Source organism: Globicephala melas, chromosome 16, assembly GCF_963455315.2.
Source record: "Globicephala melas chromosome 16, mGloMel1.2, whole genome shotgun sequence".
Classification (NCBI taxonomy): Eukaryota; Metazoa; Chordata; class Mammalia; order Artiodactyla; family Delphinidae; genus Globicephala; species Globicephala melas.
The window spans coordinates 78,081,196-78,096,380 of NC_083329.1; the positions used below are offsets into that span (position 1 = coordinate 78,081,196).

The 15,185-nt window shown below is 41.7% G+C and overlaps 2 protein-coding genes across 13 annotated transcripts in view; one reads left to right on the forward strand and one right to left on the reverse strand.

The window, feature by feature from the left end:
* Positions 1-2,767: 2,767 nt before the first annotated feature.
* GGPS1 (geranylgeranyl diphosphate synthase 1) lies at positions 2,768-14,180 on the reverse strand. 9 transcript variants are annotated; one of them, XR_009559294.1, is made up of 5 exons: positions 13,947-14,157; positions 10,130-10,222; positions 5,218-5,288; positions 3,676-4,971; positions 2,768-3,154 (listed from the first exon to the last, which is right to left on the reverse strand). XR_009559294.1 is itself a non-coding variant. In XM_070043853.1 (5 exons), exons 2-5 carry the CDS (start codon positions 10,197-10,199, stop codon positions 3,061-3,063), a joined length of 372 nt encoding a protein of 123 aa, XP_069899954.1. In that variant the 5' UTR covers positions 10,200-10,222; positions 13,947-14,157; the 3' UTR covers positions 2,768-3,060. The 9 variants fall into 9 exon arrangements, 8 of the variants coding, with proteins under 8 accessions (XP_069899954.1, XP_069899955.1, XP_069899953.1 ...); XM_070043853.1 differs by having other exon boundaries at positions 4,835-4,971; XM_070043854.1 differs by having other exon boundaries at positions 4,831-4,971.
* A 354-nt stretch (positions 14,181-14,534) lies between these two features.
* Positions 14,535-15,185, forward strand: part of ARID4B (AT-rich interaction domain 4B) — a 124,068-nt gene continuing 123,417 nt past the window's right edge. For 3 of the 4 annotated variants that reach the window (XM_030839647.2, XM_060286046.1, XM_030839650.2), the window contains exon 1: positions 14,535-14,953. The gene's annotated coding sequence lies outside the window, so the exon portion shown is untranslated. The remainder of the gene's footprint in view (positions 14,954-15,185) is intronic. The other variant, XM_030839646.2, reaches the window with a different exon arrangement.

The window sequence follows — 15,185 nt, forward strand, 5'->3', positions numbered from 1 at the left end:
GTAAGAAATAAAGACACTCCTGGATCACTTTAAGAATGACAATGGTGATAGAAGAGGCGGGGGTAGAAGTGGTTTCATTCCATTATTTGGCTTGGTAAAGGGACAGGGAGGGAGGTATAAGTTGGTTTTAAATATGATTTAAAGCTGATAACAGAAAACTCAGATGAACAATTAAAATACAGGACTTCAATATGAGGAGGTCAGGGTTTTGATACAATGGTAATTATGGACAAAACTGAAAGTAAACAGTCTAAGAATGCTTTCAGAAGGGAAAACATTGAGTAAGAATCATTAGGGAAAGAATTAGAGGGAGAAGAACCACATTAACATAAAAGCTAACATTTGAAGTTTATGATATCTTTTCACATACATCATATTTAATGGAACCCTTGAGAGGTGGGAGATTAGTTTCAAGTAGATTTATTCATTCACAAGTATTTATTAAGTGCTACTGAGAAGAGGAGGGTAAGTCACAGTCCTTGCCCTTAATGAGTTTCTAATCCAATGGGAGAAGCAGACATGTAAACAAGAAATTAGGGGCCCTGATTCCAGCACTAACAATACTGTTTAATAATTGGCTACTTACTTCCCAGTCTCCATTACAAAAAAATCACATAAGGCTAAGAGATAGTGTCTATCACTCTTCTATCTCCAAAGCCTAGCAAAGGATTTAGCTTATAGGCACTCAAGAAGTATTCTAAATGAAATGAATGAAAAACAGAATAGTGTCTCAGCAATGACGAACGTTATTTTCTGGCAGAGTATAACGTGTGTGGGGAGAGTAAAATATTAGGAAATATGGTTGAAGTCGTTTGGAGATCAGATTTTGGAAAGCCTTATAGACTCTGCCAAGGAATTTACAGGTGGCAGTATTGAGGATTCAGAGAATTTAAAACATGGGAACGACATAATCAGATTTGTGCTTTGGAAAGACAACTTTGGTTGGAGTGTGAAGGATAGACTGGAGTGGGTAGAGATTATAGGAAGGAAGCTGTTTAGTACATTACAATAGACCAGTGCTTTCTAAACTTTTAAACATATTTAAGTGTGCATTTAGAATGGGAGGCCAACAGTACAGAAGAGCAAAGTGCTCTGACCTGTATTCAAGGTCCTGGCTCTGCTCAGTAAATGCTTGAAGAAAAAACATAAAACAGTGGTACCTAATAGGTCCTTCACAAATATACATTTTCTTCCCTCTTTCCTTCCTCTCAGTGCTGATTAAAACGGAGCCAATGGATAAATCTTGAGGATATAAGGCAGGGAATAAAATAAGGCCCTCAAGAGGCAGAAAGAGGGAATCAAAAACAGGAGAGCTTGTTTGGTCTAGGGCAGGAGGACAAACAACTTTTCTTGAGATGAAAGGCAGACCTAAAGAAGCATAGGGGAGGAAGGTTAGAAGAATTTACATTTAACAGGAGAAGAATGGAGGAGGGGGGAATGCTAGATTGACAAATCTCATTTATTTTTAATTTTTTTGTAAATTTATTTATTTTTGGCTGTGTTGGGTCTTCGTTGCTGCGCACGGGCTTTCTCTAGTTGCGGCGAGCGGGGGCTACTCTTCGTTGCGGTGCGCAGGCTTCTCATTGCAGTGGCTTCTCTTGTTGCGGAGCATGGGCTCTAAGCGCGCGGGCTTCAGTAGCTGTGACACACGGGCTTAGCTTCTCCGCAGCATGTGGGATCTTCCAGGATCAGGGATTGAACCCGTGTCCCCTGCATTGGCAGGTGGATTCTCAGCTGCGCCACCAGGGAAGTCCCTAGATTGACACATTTTAAACCTCCATCAGGATTAGATGAAAAATAAAAGGGCTACTGAGGTTTTAATACATTAATTTGCAATGGCTATAGCAGTTGTGAAAACGTTCCCCAGCAGCACTTAGCAACGTGGGAGGAGCAAAGCACGTGGACCGTTGGATTCACGCAAGATTGGGAACTGGCAGGATGAGAGGGGCCTAAGGAAAGGAGGAAAGTGATCCGAGAAAGCTCTTGAAAGGCTCCCTGAAGTGAACGACTATAGGTTATAGGTTAAGAAGAGAAGGAAGTCAAGTAAGGAAGTTGACAGAGTGGAATAAGAGAAGAGCTGATGTACTTAAAATCTTGCTGAGGTCTGAAAGTCATTTATAGCAACATAACTAGCCTTCATTCTTTTGATTTTGCCAACAAAGAAAATCAATTTGATTTTCTTCTGTATTAACCATCATGACTATGGTTCAAGTGAAAAGAATAGATTTTTGATGATTTAATACATAACTCTTTTTATAAGTCCCCAATTCAATGCCAAGCATTTCTGTCACTGAAAGGCAAGATAAAAATGACAAAAGAGGACTTCCCTGGTGGCACAGTGGATAAGAATCTGCCTGCCAATGCAGGGAACATGGGTTCAATCCCTGGTCCAGGAAGATCCCACATGCCACTGAGCAACTAAGCCTGTGTGCCACAACTACTGAGCCTGCGCTCTAGAGCCTGCGAGCCACAACTACTGAGCCCACGTGCCACAACTACTGAAGCCCACGTGTGCCTGGAGCCAGAGGCCACTGCAATGAGAAGCCCGCATACTGCAACAAAGAGTAGCCCCCACTCGCCACAACTAGAGAAAGCCCGCGTGCAGCAACAAAGACCCAACATAGCCAAAAATAAATTTAAAAAATAAAAAAAATGCGAAAAGAATAATGAGTAGCACCAGGCCAAAATTAATTTGATTAGCTAAGAAATAATCTACTTAAGCAATCATTATACTTATAGGTAAATAACTTCATTTCTGTCTATATAGTTAGCATTAGATCTTTTTTAATATCAAGTTTGTTACAGGTTCATAAAAACAAAGTTCAAATATCCATAGTATAACACAAATATGTATGATTTTCAGAAGAGGTTTCCTTGGATCAATTAAAACGGAAGATTCAAATTATTCTAAAAGTAAAGGCAATACCGAACTTTTCAAAAAAGATTTAGGTTGAGTATTTTGGTGAGAATTTCTCATACAAAAATATGGTGGTTTGATTTAAGATAACACACTGTACAACCAATCAAGCAAAATGTAATGCTACTGAGAAGTACAAACTTTCATTCTGGGATGTCAGTGACACTTCTCATACAGAAATCAGGGTCTCTTTTTTCATACCTCTTGTGCCATAAGATGGCTCCAGGGGCTGAGGGCCTAAAATGAAACAAAAGGGATAGTCAGGGTTAAGGCACTATAAAGCTAACTGTGCCTGATAGTATAGCCTTTGGCTAATTTTCAGTCAGGCAGTAGCTCTCAGGTTAACACTTTTCTTTCCTTTAATCATAGAGGTTAAAGATGCCTACTTCCTTTTCCATTCAAGCACCAACTGCCTACAGAGGGGTTAACGATGCGGGTGGGAAGGAAAAGGACAGTTCCCCCAGCTTTTGTACTTGTGAGCAAACAGCTTTTATGATTTTTACTACTAATGATAAAGACAGCATAAAATGGTTTAAAGGCTCCTTCCTAAAATACTTTTTCCATGTACCTTTTCCCCCCCCACAAATGGAACGATAACTGCTGTACCCAGATACTAATTAGTTTTGAGGCACAAGTTACATTAGAAGGAAAAAGAACTTGGGCTAGTGTGTAAATTTCATTCAGTGGAGACTCCTTGGTTAAATAAACAGCAGAATTTGCTGGGTTGGGAGAAAGGAAAAGAGGCCCAGAATGCTTACTGCTTGTCACTGTCAGCTTTCTCATGGAAGACTTCACTAAGGGAGTTTCCAGGGAGGAGAATGAGCTATCCTAAGCAACGACATTTAGGAAGAAAGAGGAGTTCCTGTGGTCTTCGGGCCAGCTAGCTATAGAAACTGGTCCCAAGTAGTCAATGGCTTGGAAATGGGGTAGATGAATTGTGAACTGCCCGTACAGTACAGTTAGGAAGTATGTGGATAAAAATTCCTGGAGCTGAAGTCTTCTTTATTGACAGAATCAACAGAACATGCATGGCAGAGTCGGCCACAACGTCCTAACACAGCACATTCTGACATTCAAATTAGACTCATTTAAATGTGGCTCCTTTTGATTCCTTCAACTTGGTACTATGATTATCTGTACACGGGGATTCTATATTGAAACAACCTCACTCACATCACCACTATCACTCAGTTTTTGGATACTAACAGATTGGTCCAAATTTTAAAAAATGTAATAGGCTAAAAGACAAAAAAAAGTCAACTAAGCTATCAGGCCTAATCAAGAATGGCTTAATATTATTCATCCTCTTTGAACATTTTACTTAAGTGTTTTACTAGAGCTACTAGCTCAGGGTTCCCACCACATGCATCGATTTGTTTATAGGCTTTAGATTCAAGCTCTTTAAGAGTATTCCGAGTGTATTCAAAAGAACCTACGTTCTCAAGATAATGTACACAGTATTTTTTAACATCTACATTTTCGGTTCTCTGGCGCAAGATATTCTGCACCTGGGTGCTTTCAGGCCTAGACCAAATAGCATGAATAGTAGGGAATGAGAACTTTCCCTCTGTTAGATCTTCACAAAAGCTTTTGTTTGCACTATATTCTTTGGAGTGTAGATTAGCATAATCATCCCTAATTTGGAAAAAGAGCCCAAGTGTATTCAGTAGTGGCTTTAAATCTTCTTTGTAATCAGAGAACAACTGCATGAGACCTACTGCTAATCCAAATAGTCCACCTGTCTTTTGCAGCACCATTGCTTTATATTCTTCTTCAGTGGGACAAGTGTAATTATCCCTCCAGTAGATATCCAGGCCTTGTCCCTGATGGAGTTCTAAAAGCTGGCGGGTAAAAAGCTTTACTGCATCTGGGTGATCAAGGGTTAAGACTTTCTCTAGGCCAAGAAAATATACATAATTGGCAGAATTGATGACAGATGGAATTCCATAGATGCTGTGTGCCACTGGAAAGCCACGACGGAGTTTTGAGTTGTCTTCAATATCATCGATGAGTAAACTGGCATTATGCAACATTTCCGTCACTTCAATGATAATCTAACAAGAAATACAATTGAAAAATTTCATTTTATTTGAATTATTCAAAAGAGCTTATAAATACTTAATGTATATTAACAGATAATCAAAGTGTCAGGTGCCTTAGTTTTTACAAGTAGTTATTATCTAGCAACCTCAATGTAAGATATGTATGATCATTAAACTGAATTAAGAGCTAGGAGTATTTTTACATGATATCTATTAATTTCTTAGAGATTAAGAATAAGGTTAGAATTGCCTAAATACCTGTAGCTTGTCTTCTGGAACTTTTAGCCAATGATTAAACGCCTGTGAAAGTTTGGTTCTCACTTGTTTACCTGCATTTAAAGAATAAAATTTGGCAATAAATTAATATTTTTAATTACAAGAAACACATTCAGAAACTTCCTGTGAAACTAATAAAACTTGACAAATCCAGCCCCACCAATCCATTATCTACTGTAGAGCTTGTCTTCCACTGCTGGGCCCTACTACCTCCCTCCACCAAAACTCATATCCTAAAATGCACAACCTTTTAAAATTAGGGCAGGCAAAAGAGAGTTCTAGGACTCCAGGGACCCATCAGTAAGCTCACTCCTTTCATCTTAACTTATATCAACAGTTTTGGAATGGAATGTTTTTTTTTTTTTAACATCTTTATTGGAGTGTAATTGCTTTACAATGCTGTATTAGTTTCTGCTGTATAACAAAGTGAATCAGCTATATGCATACGTATATCCCCATATTCCCTCCCTCTAGCGTCTCCCTCCCACCCTCCCTTATCCCGTCCCTCTAGGTGGTCACAAAGCACCGAGCTGATCTCCCTGTGCTCTGCGGCTGCTTCCCACTAGCTATCTATTTTACATTAGGTAGTGTATATATGTCAATGCCACTCTCACTTCTTCCCATCTTACCCTTCCCCCTCCCCTTGTCCTTTATTCCTGTCCTGCTCCTAGGTTCTTCAAAACCATTTTTTTTTTTTAAAGAGTCCATATATATGTGTTAACATACAGCATTTGTTTTCCTCTTTCTGACTTGCTTCACTCTGTATGACAGACTCTAGGTCCATCCACCTCACTACAAATAACTCAATTTTGTTTCTTTTTATGGCTGAGTAATATGGAATGTGCTTTTAGGGAATTATGATCTAATTCATTCTTTTGAAAAGGGAGCCAGTCTAGTTAGTGGCAGTTAATTAACACCATCCACTTCAGAGGCTATCGGTATTTTTTTTTTTGGCATGTAGTTGATTTTCAATGTTGTGTTAATTTCTGCTGTACAGCGAAGTGATTCAGTTATACATATATACACATTCTCTTTTAAAATATTCTTTTCCATTATGGTTTATCATAGGATACTGAATATGGTTTTCTGTGCTATACGGTAGGACCTCGTTGTTTATCAATTCAATATATAACTATAGGTATTTTTTTGTTTTTGTTTTCCTTTTAGTTTTCCTTTTTACTATACTTTCCTCTAACATCAAATGGATGGTTTTGGATAGTTCCTTTTCTTTTTTGTAACTTACTAGTCCAATATACAATGTAACTGAAAGGAATTTTTTTTTTTTTTTTTTTTTTTTGTGGTACGCAGGCCTCTCACTGTTGTGGCCTCTCCTGTTGCGGAGCACAGGCTCCGGACACACAGGCTCAGTGGCCATGGCTCACGGGCCCAGCCGCTCCGCAGCATGTGGGATCTTCCCGGACCGGGGCATGAACCCATGTCCCCTGCATCGGCAGGCGGACTCTCAACCACTGCGCCACCAGGGAAGCCCAAATATAGGTATTTTAAAGTAAATGTACTTTGCTATTGAATTACCTTATAGAATTACCTCTTAAAATTATCTACCATTCCTTTATATTAAGATTTTAGAGACTGGACAGCTCTGCTTCTTTCCTATCAAAAAGTGAATTACCACTCCATGAAGTATTCCCTTTTAACATCCTGAATTTAGTCAAAAGTTAATCTCTTTATTTTGACTAGGGCCATTAGTTTTTCAATATTATCTTTTTCTTACACAGAAAGCTCAAGAGAGGTCTTTGGGTAGTAGTCACCATTAGAAGTCATTTTAGCCCAAATATAAAGGAATGGTAGATAAAAACCACAGCCAGTTCATTTAATAAAAATGTTCTTTCTATGAGCTTCCTGCTAAAGCGAATGCACAGTTACACCCTAATTTCAGATTAGGTTTCAGGAAAATAGTTACATAAAGTTTCAGTGAACAAAAACAGTATTTTCTGAGTCCTATCTGTGTTTTCTCTGCACCAATCAGCCAAACAAATGAATACACACACCCTCATCACATACCCAAATGGAACAAAGTTTCACTTTCTGTGAGAAGTCTAAAAGGGAAGGATCTCTTAGGGTTCTGGAAGCAGTATCCTCTGTCTACTAGCCTTTAGAATGTGGTCTGAGTAGCAATTATATCCTTTATCCTTCTGATTTACTTTCCAGTTTGACCAAGGTCAATCTGGGCTATACTGAGAAGGCATAACTGTGCAAAGTAACCCTATCACCTTAAAAAAGAAGATGAAGAACAGAGAATCAATGTGCAGGCACATTTTCCCCTTCACTTCAGAATGTATTTAGAAAACAGTACAATAAATGGCTTAACTTACAGGTACTCAGGTATGTATGTATGTATGTATATATTTATTTATGGCTGTGTTGGGTCTTCATTTGCTTCATGGTCTTTCTCTAGTTGCGGTGAGCGGGGGCTACTGTTCGTTGCGGCACGTGGGCTTCTCACTGTGGTGGCTTCTCTTGTTGCGGAGCACAGGCTCTAGAGCGCAAGTGCAAGGACTTCAGTAGTTGTGGCTCACGGGCTCTAGAGCGCAGGCTCAGTAGTTGTGGCACACGGGCTTAGTTGCTCCGCGGCATGTGGGATCTTCCCGGACCTGGGCTCGAACCCGTGTCCCCTACATTGGCAGGTGGATTCTTAACCACTGCGCCGCCAGGGAAGTCCCCTCAGGTTTTATTTTAATATTACAGTAATTACTGTTTCTTTTTTAAGACTTTAACGTTACTGACTCCCTTTCTGCAGGCCCTCTTCTTCCTCCATTTCAAAACCCACCCTCCACCTCCCACTGCAAAGGCCTGGGGACCTACACTTCTACACTAGAGTAAATAAAGAAACATAAATAAAAGTCATTCTACTTCACTAATTTCAGAATATCCTAATATCAACAATTATTAATTATTATAACTTCTTTTCAGCAAGATTAACTTTACAATAGAATAAATGGCCTGGCCCATCTTTAAGTCACTTTAGTAACTCTGAAGCTCTCTGTGAAAAATAGTTTATGCATAACACAGTTTCCTCTTTCTTTAGAAAACTCTTTTGAGGTTCTATTCTATCATGGGTGCAGGAGTATATTTGATTTGAAAAATAAAAAGATGGGATACCTAATGAGAGTCTTAAATATGTTATCTAACGGCCTAAAACATTACTTCCAAATAATGAGGATTAAAAAAAAGTTAACAGAGGTAGTTCATTACACAGGTAAGCATTACTGTTAAAATGTAACTACAGGCAGTCCTTGTTCTGCACAGTAGTGGAGCAGAGACGCTGGGTGGTGCTAGTTGGACACTTGTCATCACTGGTAAATGGCATGTTTTATGGTAGCCCAGTTCCAACCAGTGTTTGTCAGCGTGTAACAAAATAAGTCCAGCAATAGGTGGGAAGAGTACAAGAGAAATAGTGCTACCTTTCTCAATATGAGACTCTAAAATAAGTAAAGTTACTGGCTGCTGAATAAATGTCACTCAAAAGCAGTCTCTTGGCTTTTTCTTAAACAGTAGGCAACTTTTCCCTTGCATTCTCTGCTTGTCTCTCCTCCATTCTTTTGAAGCATTGACATTAACAAGTATGTCTCCATGAGGGTCTGCCAGAATAGAAATGACACTAATCATGATGGTTTCCAAGGTGGAGGAAGGGAGCTACCACTCTTCTGGCTTCAGACAACAGTACTTATCCTCCCCAGACTCAAGAATAGAAATGCCATTGAGGAGTGCTCATCGAGAAAAGTGTGCACTTTAGAACAGAAATGACAACCTTTTTGTGATTGAGATCATCACTACAGTTGAGCCACACTATGGGCTAAATGGGTTTCTATAGTTGTCAACTTATCACCTTTTTTTTTTTTTTTTTTTTTTTTTTTGAGCCATGCTGCGCAGGTTGTGGAATCTTAGTTCCCTGACCAGGGATTGAACCCGGGCCCTCAGCAGTGAAAGTGCAGAGTCCTTACCACCAGACTGCCAGGGAAGTCCCAACTTATCACCTTTTAGTTTTTTTTTTTTTTTTTTTTTGCGGTATGCGGGCCTCTTACTGTTGTGGCCTCTCCCATTGTGGAGCACAGGCTCCGGATGCGCAGGCTCAGTGGCCATGGCTCACAGGCCCAGCCGCTCCGCGGCATGTGGGATCTTCCCGGACCAGGGCACGAACCCGTGTCCCCTGCATCGGCAGGCGGACTCTCAACCACTGTGCCACCAGGGAAGCCCTAGTAACTGGTTTATACATGAAGCTTTATTACAAGAAGCCACGCTTATCACATGCATGAGTTTTTCTTTGCTACTATCATTTCCCAGAAAAGCTTAAAAAAAAAAAAAGAGCAAAATAAAACAAGCACATACATATGATTAGGCAGGTGTTTCTTTAGGAAGCCATGTTCAAGTGACTCATCTTTATATAGGAATAATGTGGGCTATGCTTCCAAGTAATGTGCTTTGGATGCTTTACTATTTGTTTCTTAAAGGAACTAGTAGTATAAGAAATGCAGTGTATGTGATAATGGAAAACCTGAACAGGAAAGTTAAGTGAAGCTTCTTCTTGTTTCACAAATTGGCAGATCGTCCCTTAATATCTAAAGAGTAGGGAATAGGAATGTGTGGCATGCATAAAGAAAAAAACTTCTAATGAGATACTCAAATGTTTTAAGTGTTTTTATGTTTTTAGTTATGTTATAAAATTGGATATTTTTTAAGGGGTGCCTCAAAAACATCCCTTTTAAGAACAAAAAGTTGTAAAAGTTTATTATTATTTTCCTCATGTGTATCTTCTTACAAAATAGAAAACAGAAACTCTCAAGAGCTGGCAATTCTAACCTTTTCTGTATGCTAATATTTAAATGACGATTACTTTATATAGATGACCCTATATGTACTGTAACTAAACTGTTACCTGGTAACTGAAGTAAGTACTTGTAAGGTTCTAGAAGAATTCTTTGGGCTGTTTCTTGAGTCTTCTCCATTGTTTTTTAATTTCAAAGCTGATCTGTAAAAAAGGAGAAACATAAAGATGATGTAGTTAACTAAATTATCTGAGTATCAAAGTACAAAGGAATTTGTATTTGTATTTCAAGGTGTTGTAGTAAAGGTAAACTTTCAGTTTGGTTTTAAATGAAAACTCTACACCTATGAAATCTTGAAAACATTATGTTAAGTGAAGGAAGATGGTCACAAAAGGTCACATATTATATGATTCCATTTATATGAAATGTTCAGAACAGGCAAATCTATAGAGACAGAAAGTAGACTCATGATTGCATAGGGCTGGGGTGGGGGGAAGAGAGAGTGACTGCTAATGGGGTTCTTTTTTTTGGGGAGATCAAAATGTTCCAGAATTAGATTGTGGTGCTGGTTGCCCAACCTTGTGAATATAACAAAACACACTGAGTTGAATACTTTGAATGGGTAAACTATATGATATGTATATTATATCTCTTTAAAAAAAACACAAAGTCTTCATTTAAGTGATTATATTGGTCAAGGTGTTCACCTGGATTTTAAGTGGTTTCCTTAGTTACAAAACTTACACTAAAAGCCGTTCCTATTTTATCAACCATAAAAGGCTTAAACTGTTGACATCAACATCGAAAGGCAACAACAGAATTAGATACTTCTATACTTGACTGATCACGTAAATTAATAAACATACTTTTTTTTCTAAGAGCATTAAAATGAGTATGTTTTGGGGCTTCCCTGGTGGCGCAGTGGTTGAGAGTCCGCCTGCCGATGCAGGGGACATGGGTTCGTGCCCTGGTCCGGGAGGATCCCACATGCCGCGGAGTGGTTGGGCCCGTGAGCCATGGCCGCTGGGCCTGCGTATCCAGAGCCTGTGCTCCGCAACAGGAGAGGCCACTGTTGTGAGAGGCCCGTGTACCGCAGGAAAAAAAAAAAAAGAGTAGGTTTTATACATTTGACCCTTAAACAACAGCGGGGTTAGGGGCACCAACACCCCCCCTCCGCACACACACACACACAACTGAAAATCTTCTGCAGCCACAGATTCAACCAAGTGCAAATCATGTAATACTGTAGTATGTATTTATTAAAAAAAAAATCCATGTATAAGTGGAGCCCAGCAGTTCCCACTCATGTTGTTCAGGGTCAACTGTGTATTTAAAATATAAGGAGAAAATCCTATTCTGCATTTTCTTCACAATCAATCAATTTTCGACATTCTGATTAAGACATGCATTTACTTGAGTGCAATTATATTATTAAAAATATTCCCCTGTAGTGACTTATTATTCTGAATTTTATATTTACTTCAATATTTCCTAGAACATCACTCAGTTTTCCTAGAATCCCCCTTTACTATTGAATCTCTACTATTTCTTTGTAAATATCTATTGCTATTTTTGTTTGTCCTCTTATTAGGAGTCTTCATTACTGTTTTTGTTGTTTTTTTCTCTTTTTGGGGGGATGGGAGGGAGTTTTCATTTCTAATTGGCACACTTCAGAAGGTTTCTCACCTTTGTCTACTTTCTTTTGCTTCTTGGGACAATGATTTGGTCTCTAGGATCATGAGCCTAAAAGACTGAAAAGTGTATTTTCTGTATTTTCTTCTACATTTGCCTTGACCAACAATTAATGTTAAGTATGTTGCAAGGGAAAAAAGTTCAGAAAATATTTTGAAATAATCCAAATACCAGTTTAGTAACCTATTACCTATACTGTTTAAAGTTTGACACAGATTATCTTATTCTTAAGAGATTAAAGAAAGAAAAGAAGATGATGCACAGGAAGAATAATCACTTAGGTTAAAAGATTATTGAACAGAATTAAAAGTAGAATTTTAAAAAAGCACCTCATATACTGTTCTATTTAAACCAGTTAGTAGCCATCTCTTCCCAACTAGGTTGAGAAAATTATGTTTATCTTTTTCACAGCCTCCAGAACACATGTGACTTAACTTAAAAATCAGTAAGACCAACTTTCAATAATTCTCTTTTGTCTCTGTATCAGTAACAATACGCCACTAGACAGATTTTCAGCGCTAATCTGTTTCAATTCTTAGGGCTTAGCTGGTTGATGTCTTGTTCGACTGAAAATATTAGTTATGAACTTTAAAAAAATCATTCTTTCCTTTGCTCACTCTGGTAAGTTTAAGACTACTCACTTAACAAATAAATCAATTAATGTTCCTTCCCCAGATAATGTTTGTATGCAAGTATTCTCAACAGTGGGAAAACACAGAAGCCTCAATTTTGCTAGGTACTGAAAACTAAAGTTTCCTGTCTTCTGAAGAGTCTGAGGGTTTCTACATTACTGTGGCATATACTCTGATTTGGCTCTTTTTCTTTTCTTCTTTTTTAACCCAAAAGACTCCAATTTATCACACCTAGAAATTTCAGCTATCACATACTGGACCCGAATATAAAAAGGCATTAATGTGTTACATGAACTCTACTAATTTACTTTTCTAAAAGTAATTAATTTTTAAACTATTTTACCGAAGTATAGTTGATTTACAATGTTGTGTCTAATCTACTTTTAGAACGAACCACCACAGGATGCCTCTGTGAGAGTCTGAAACTACTCATTTTCAAAACTGGGAAACTGCTTTACATTTGTTCAAACAACACACGATGAATATTAATTAACACAAAATCAGATTCTCTCCTCCGTCTGGACTACTGAAGCAATATCCCCCTGGTCCTCTACTCTTTAGCCAGTGACCTTTTCGAAATTCAAATCTGGTCCTATCTCCCTTCTGACTGGCAACCCTCCGAAGTTATCCCATGGCTCTTAGATAAGAACAAAACTCCCTAACATAGCGTATCAGGTTCGGACAGCCAAGCCCCGCGCCCTCCCACCCCCGGCCCAGCTGCTCCTCATGGTTTAAAAAGCTCCCTCCTGGAAGAAGGCTTTCCAACGTGATGTTCTCTCTCTCTGGAATGTTCTTTCCGTAGTTAACTCCCGCTAACCCTGCCACTCTCGGCTGGATCCTCACTCCCTCGGGAAAGCCTTCCCTCATCTCCCTAAGGCAAACTCCCTATTTCCAATTCTCTTATCACCACGAAACTCTCCTTCGCGGCACTCACACCTGTTGCAATATCACACTGACTTGTGTGGCCATCCTGCCTGTCTCACTAGGCTCAGGCTCATGACGGCAGGGACCACACCAGGCGGTGGCGTTCAAATGTGGGAAAGACGAAATGAACGAAGGGACGTAAGCCGAGTACCTTCCAATGCGTTAGAGGACGAAATCCGGGCACACGAACAGAAAAGGGAAAATATCGTGCAAAGTAATTTTTTAAAAAGGGATGGGTCTGTTTTCAGAATTGCTAAATCGACAAAGTGTAAGCGCGGCTGTGAAGCGTGGAGTGCATCCTTCCACTCGAACTCCGGGAGACGATGGATGGGTGTGAAGTAAATTGCCGGAGAGGTACATGGAGGGAATTTAAATAACTTCGAGGCATATTTTCCACACAGGCTTGGCAGAAGGGCTTCCAACGCCGACTCCGTCTAGCGGAGCCCGCAGGGTCGGTAAGGTTCCTGCTTCCTCTCCGCCCCGAGGCCCCCTTCCGCTCCGCGGGGTCCCCTACCGCTCCTCCCCTTCTCCAGCGAGAGGATGGAAAATTCAGACACAATCCGGTTCAGCATCCGGGTCCTCACCCTCCTTTCTTTCTTTCCTCTCAGCTCCGCCTCCCAACCTCCCCCACCCTCACTCCCCATCCGGGTTCCCCCCAGCCGCCACCACAGCCACTCACGGTTCGAGGATGATATCACAACTTTCACGCCGGGGGTCCGGGAGTAGCAGTACCCAGCATCAACTTCCCACCTTATAGTTCAGAACAAGGCTCCCCCGGATGCCTACATGAATCCCTCCCCTCACTTCACGATAGCACTCTCCGCCTTCCTCACCCGCCAGCGACACCGCATTGCTCGGTGCAAGAAAATGCGCCATCCCGCTCACACTGCGCAGGCGTCGTTGCCGCCTCCCCTTTGCTTTGTCGCCCCGCCCCCTTTCCCTCCCCCCCTTCCCTGTCTCACGTAGGCGCGGGGCATTGCGGGTCTTGCAGTTCTCAGGGGCAAGGCCTCGCGCATTGGCCCCAGAGGCTGGACTACATTTCCCGGGGAGCTATGAGGCGTAACTTTCTGTTTCCATAGAACTGGTGGGAAAATGGCGTCGTTGTTTGTATCGCGGGGACCAATAGGAACAGAGTATGGGCGGATTCTAAAGAAGTCTAACCAATCCGAGGTCGTCTAAGAGGCCATCCGGGAAAGAGGTAGGGGAGGGGAAAAAAGTCTAGGGGAGGGGAGAAAGGAGGGAAGGGGGGGGCACTTGGGGTGGGGGGGAAGCGATGTTTGCCCGTCAGTCGAGTCCGGAGTGAGGAGCTTAGGCGCCGGAGCGGAGGGAGACTCTTGCGCTTAAGCTTGCAGCCGCCACGGCCACCGCCTGGACCTTTGCCCGGAGGGAGTCGCAGAGGGTCTGTCGCCGCCGTCCTCTGCAGGGCAGCGCGACTGGGGGCTCGGACCTCCAGTCCAGGAGGGATTTTTCGTCGTCCCCCCTCCCCCCAGCGAGGGAGCCCGAGCGGCCGCCAAACAAAGGTACCAGTCGCCGCCGCGGGAGGAGGAGGAGCCGGAGCTTTAGCCTCAGCCACCGCTGGACCCGCCGCCCTTCTTCCCCCATCTCTCCCCCGGGCCTGCTGATTTTGGGGGGGAGCAGGGGAGGGGACTCTGGACGTGCCAGGGTCGGAGCTTGCCTCCCAGGAAGGTAGGGGCATTTTCTGGGGCTTTCGCGGTCTCGTAAGGGGGTCTTCAGGGGAGTCACTGGGCCCGGCCGGGGAGCCGGGGAAGATCGCTGGGATGGTGTCCCCCGGCGCCCCAATTCGGGGCCTCGGCCTCCGAGGAACTCGCGCCGCCCCCCTCCCCCCCGCAGTTGCCGAGTCCGAGTCGCCCCCCACCCTGGCGGCCGCACACTCGGCGCTTTAGTGCCCCTCGGCCGC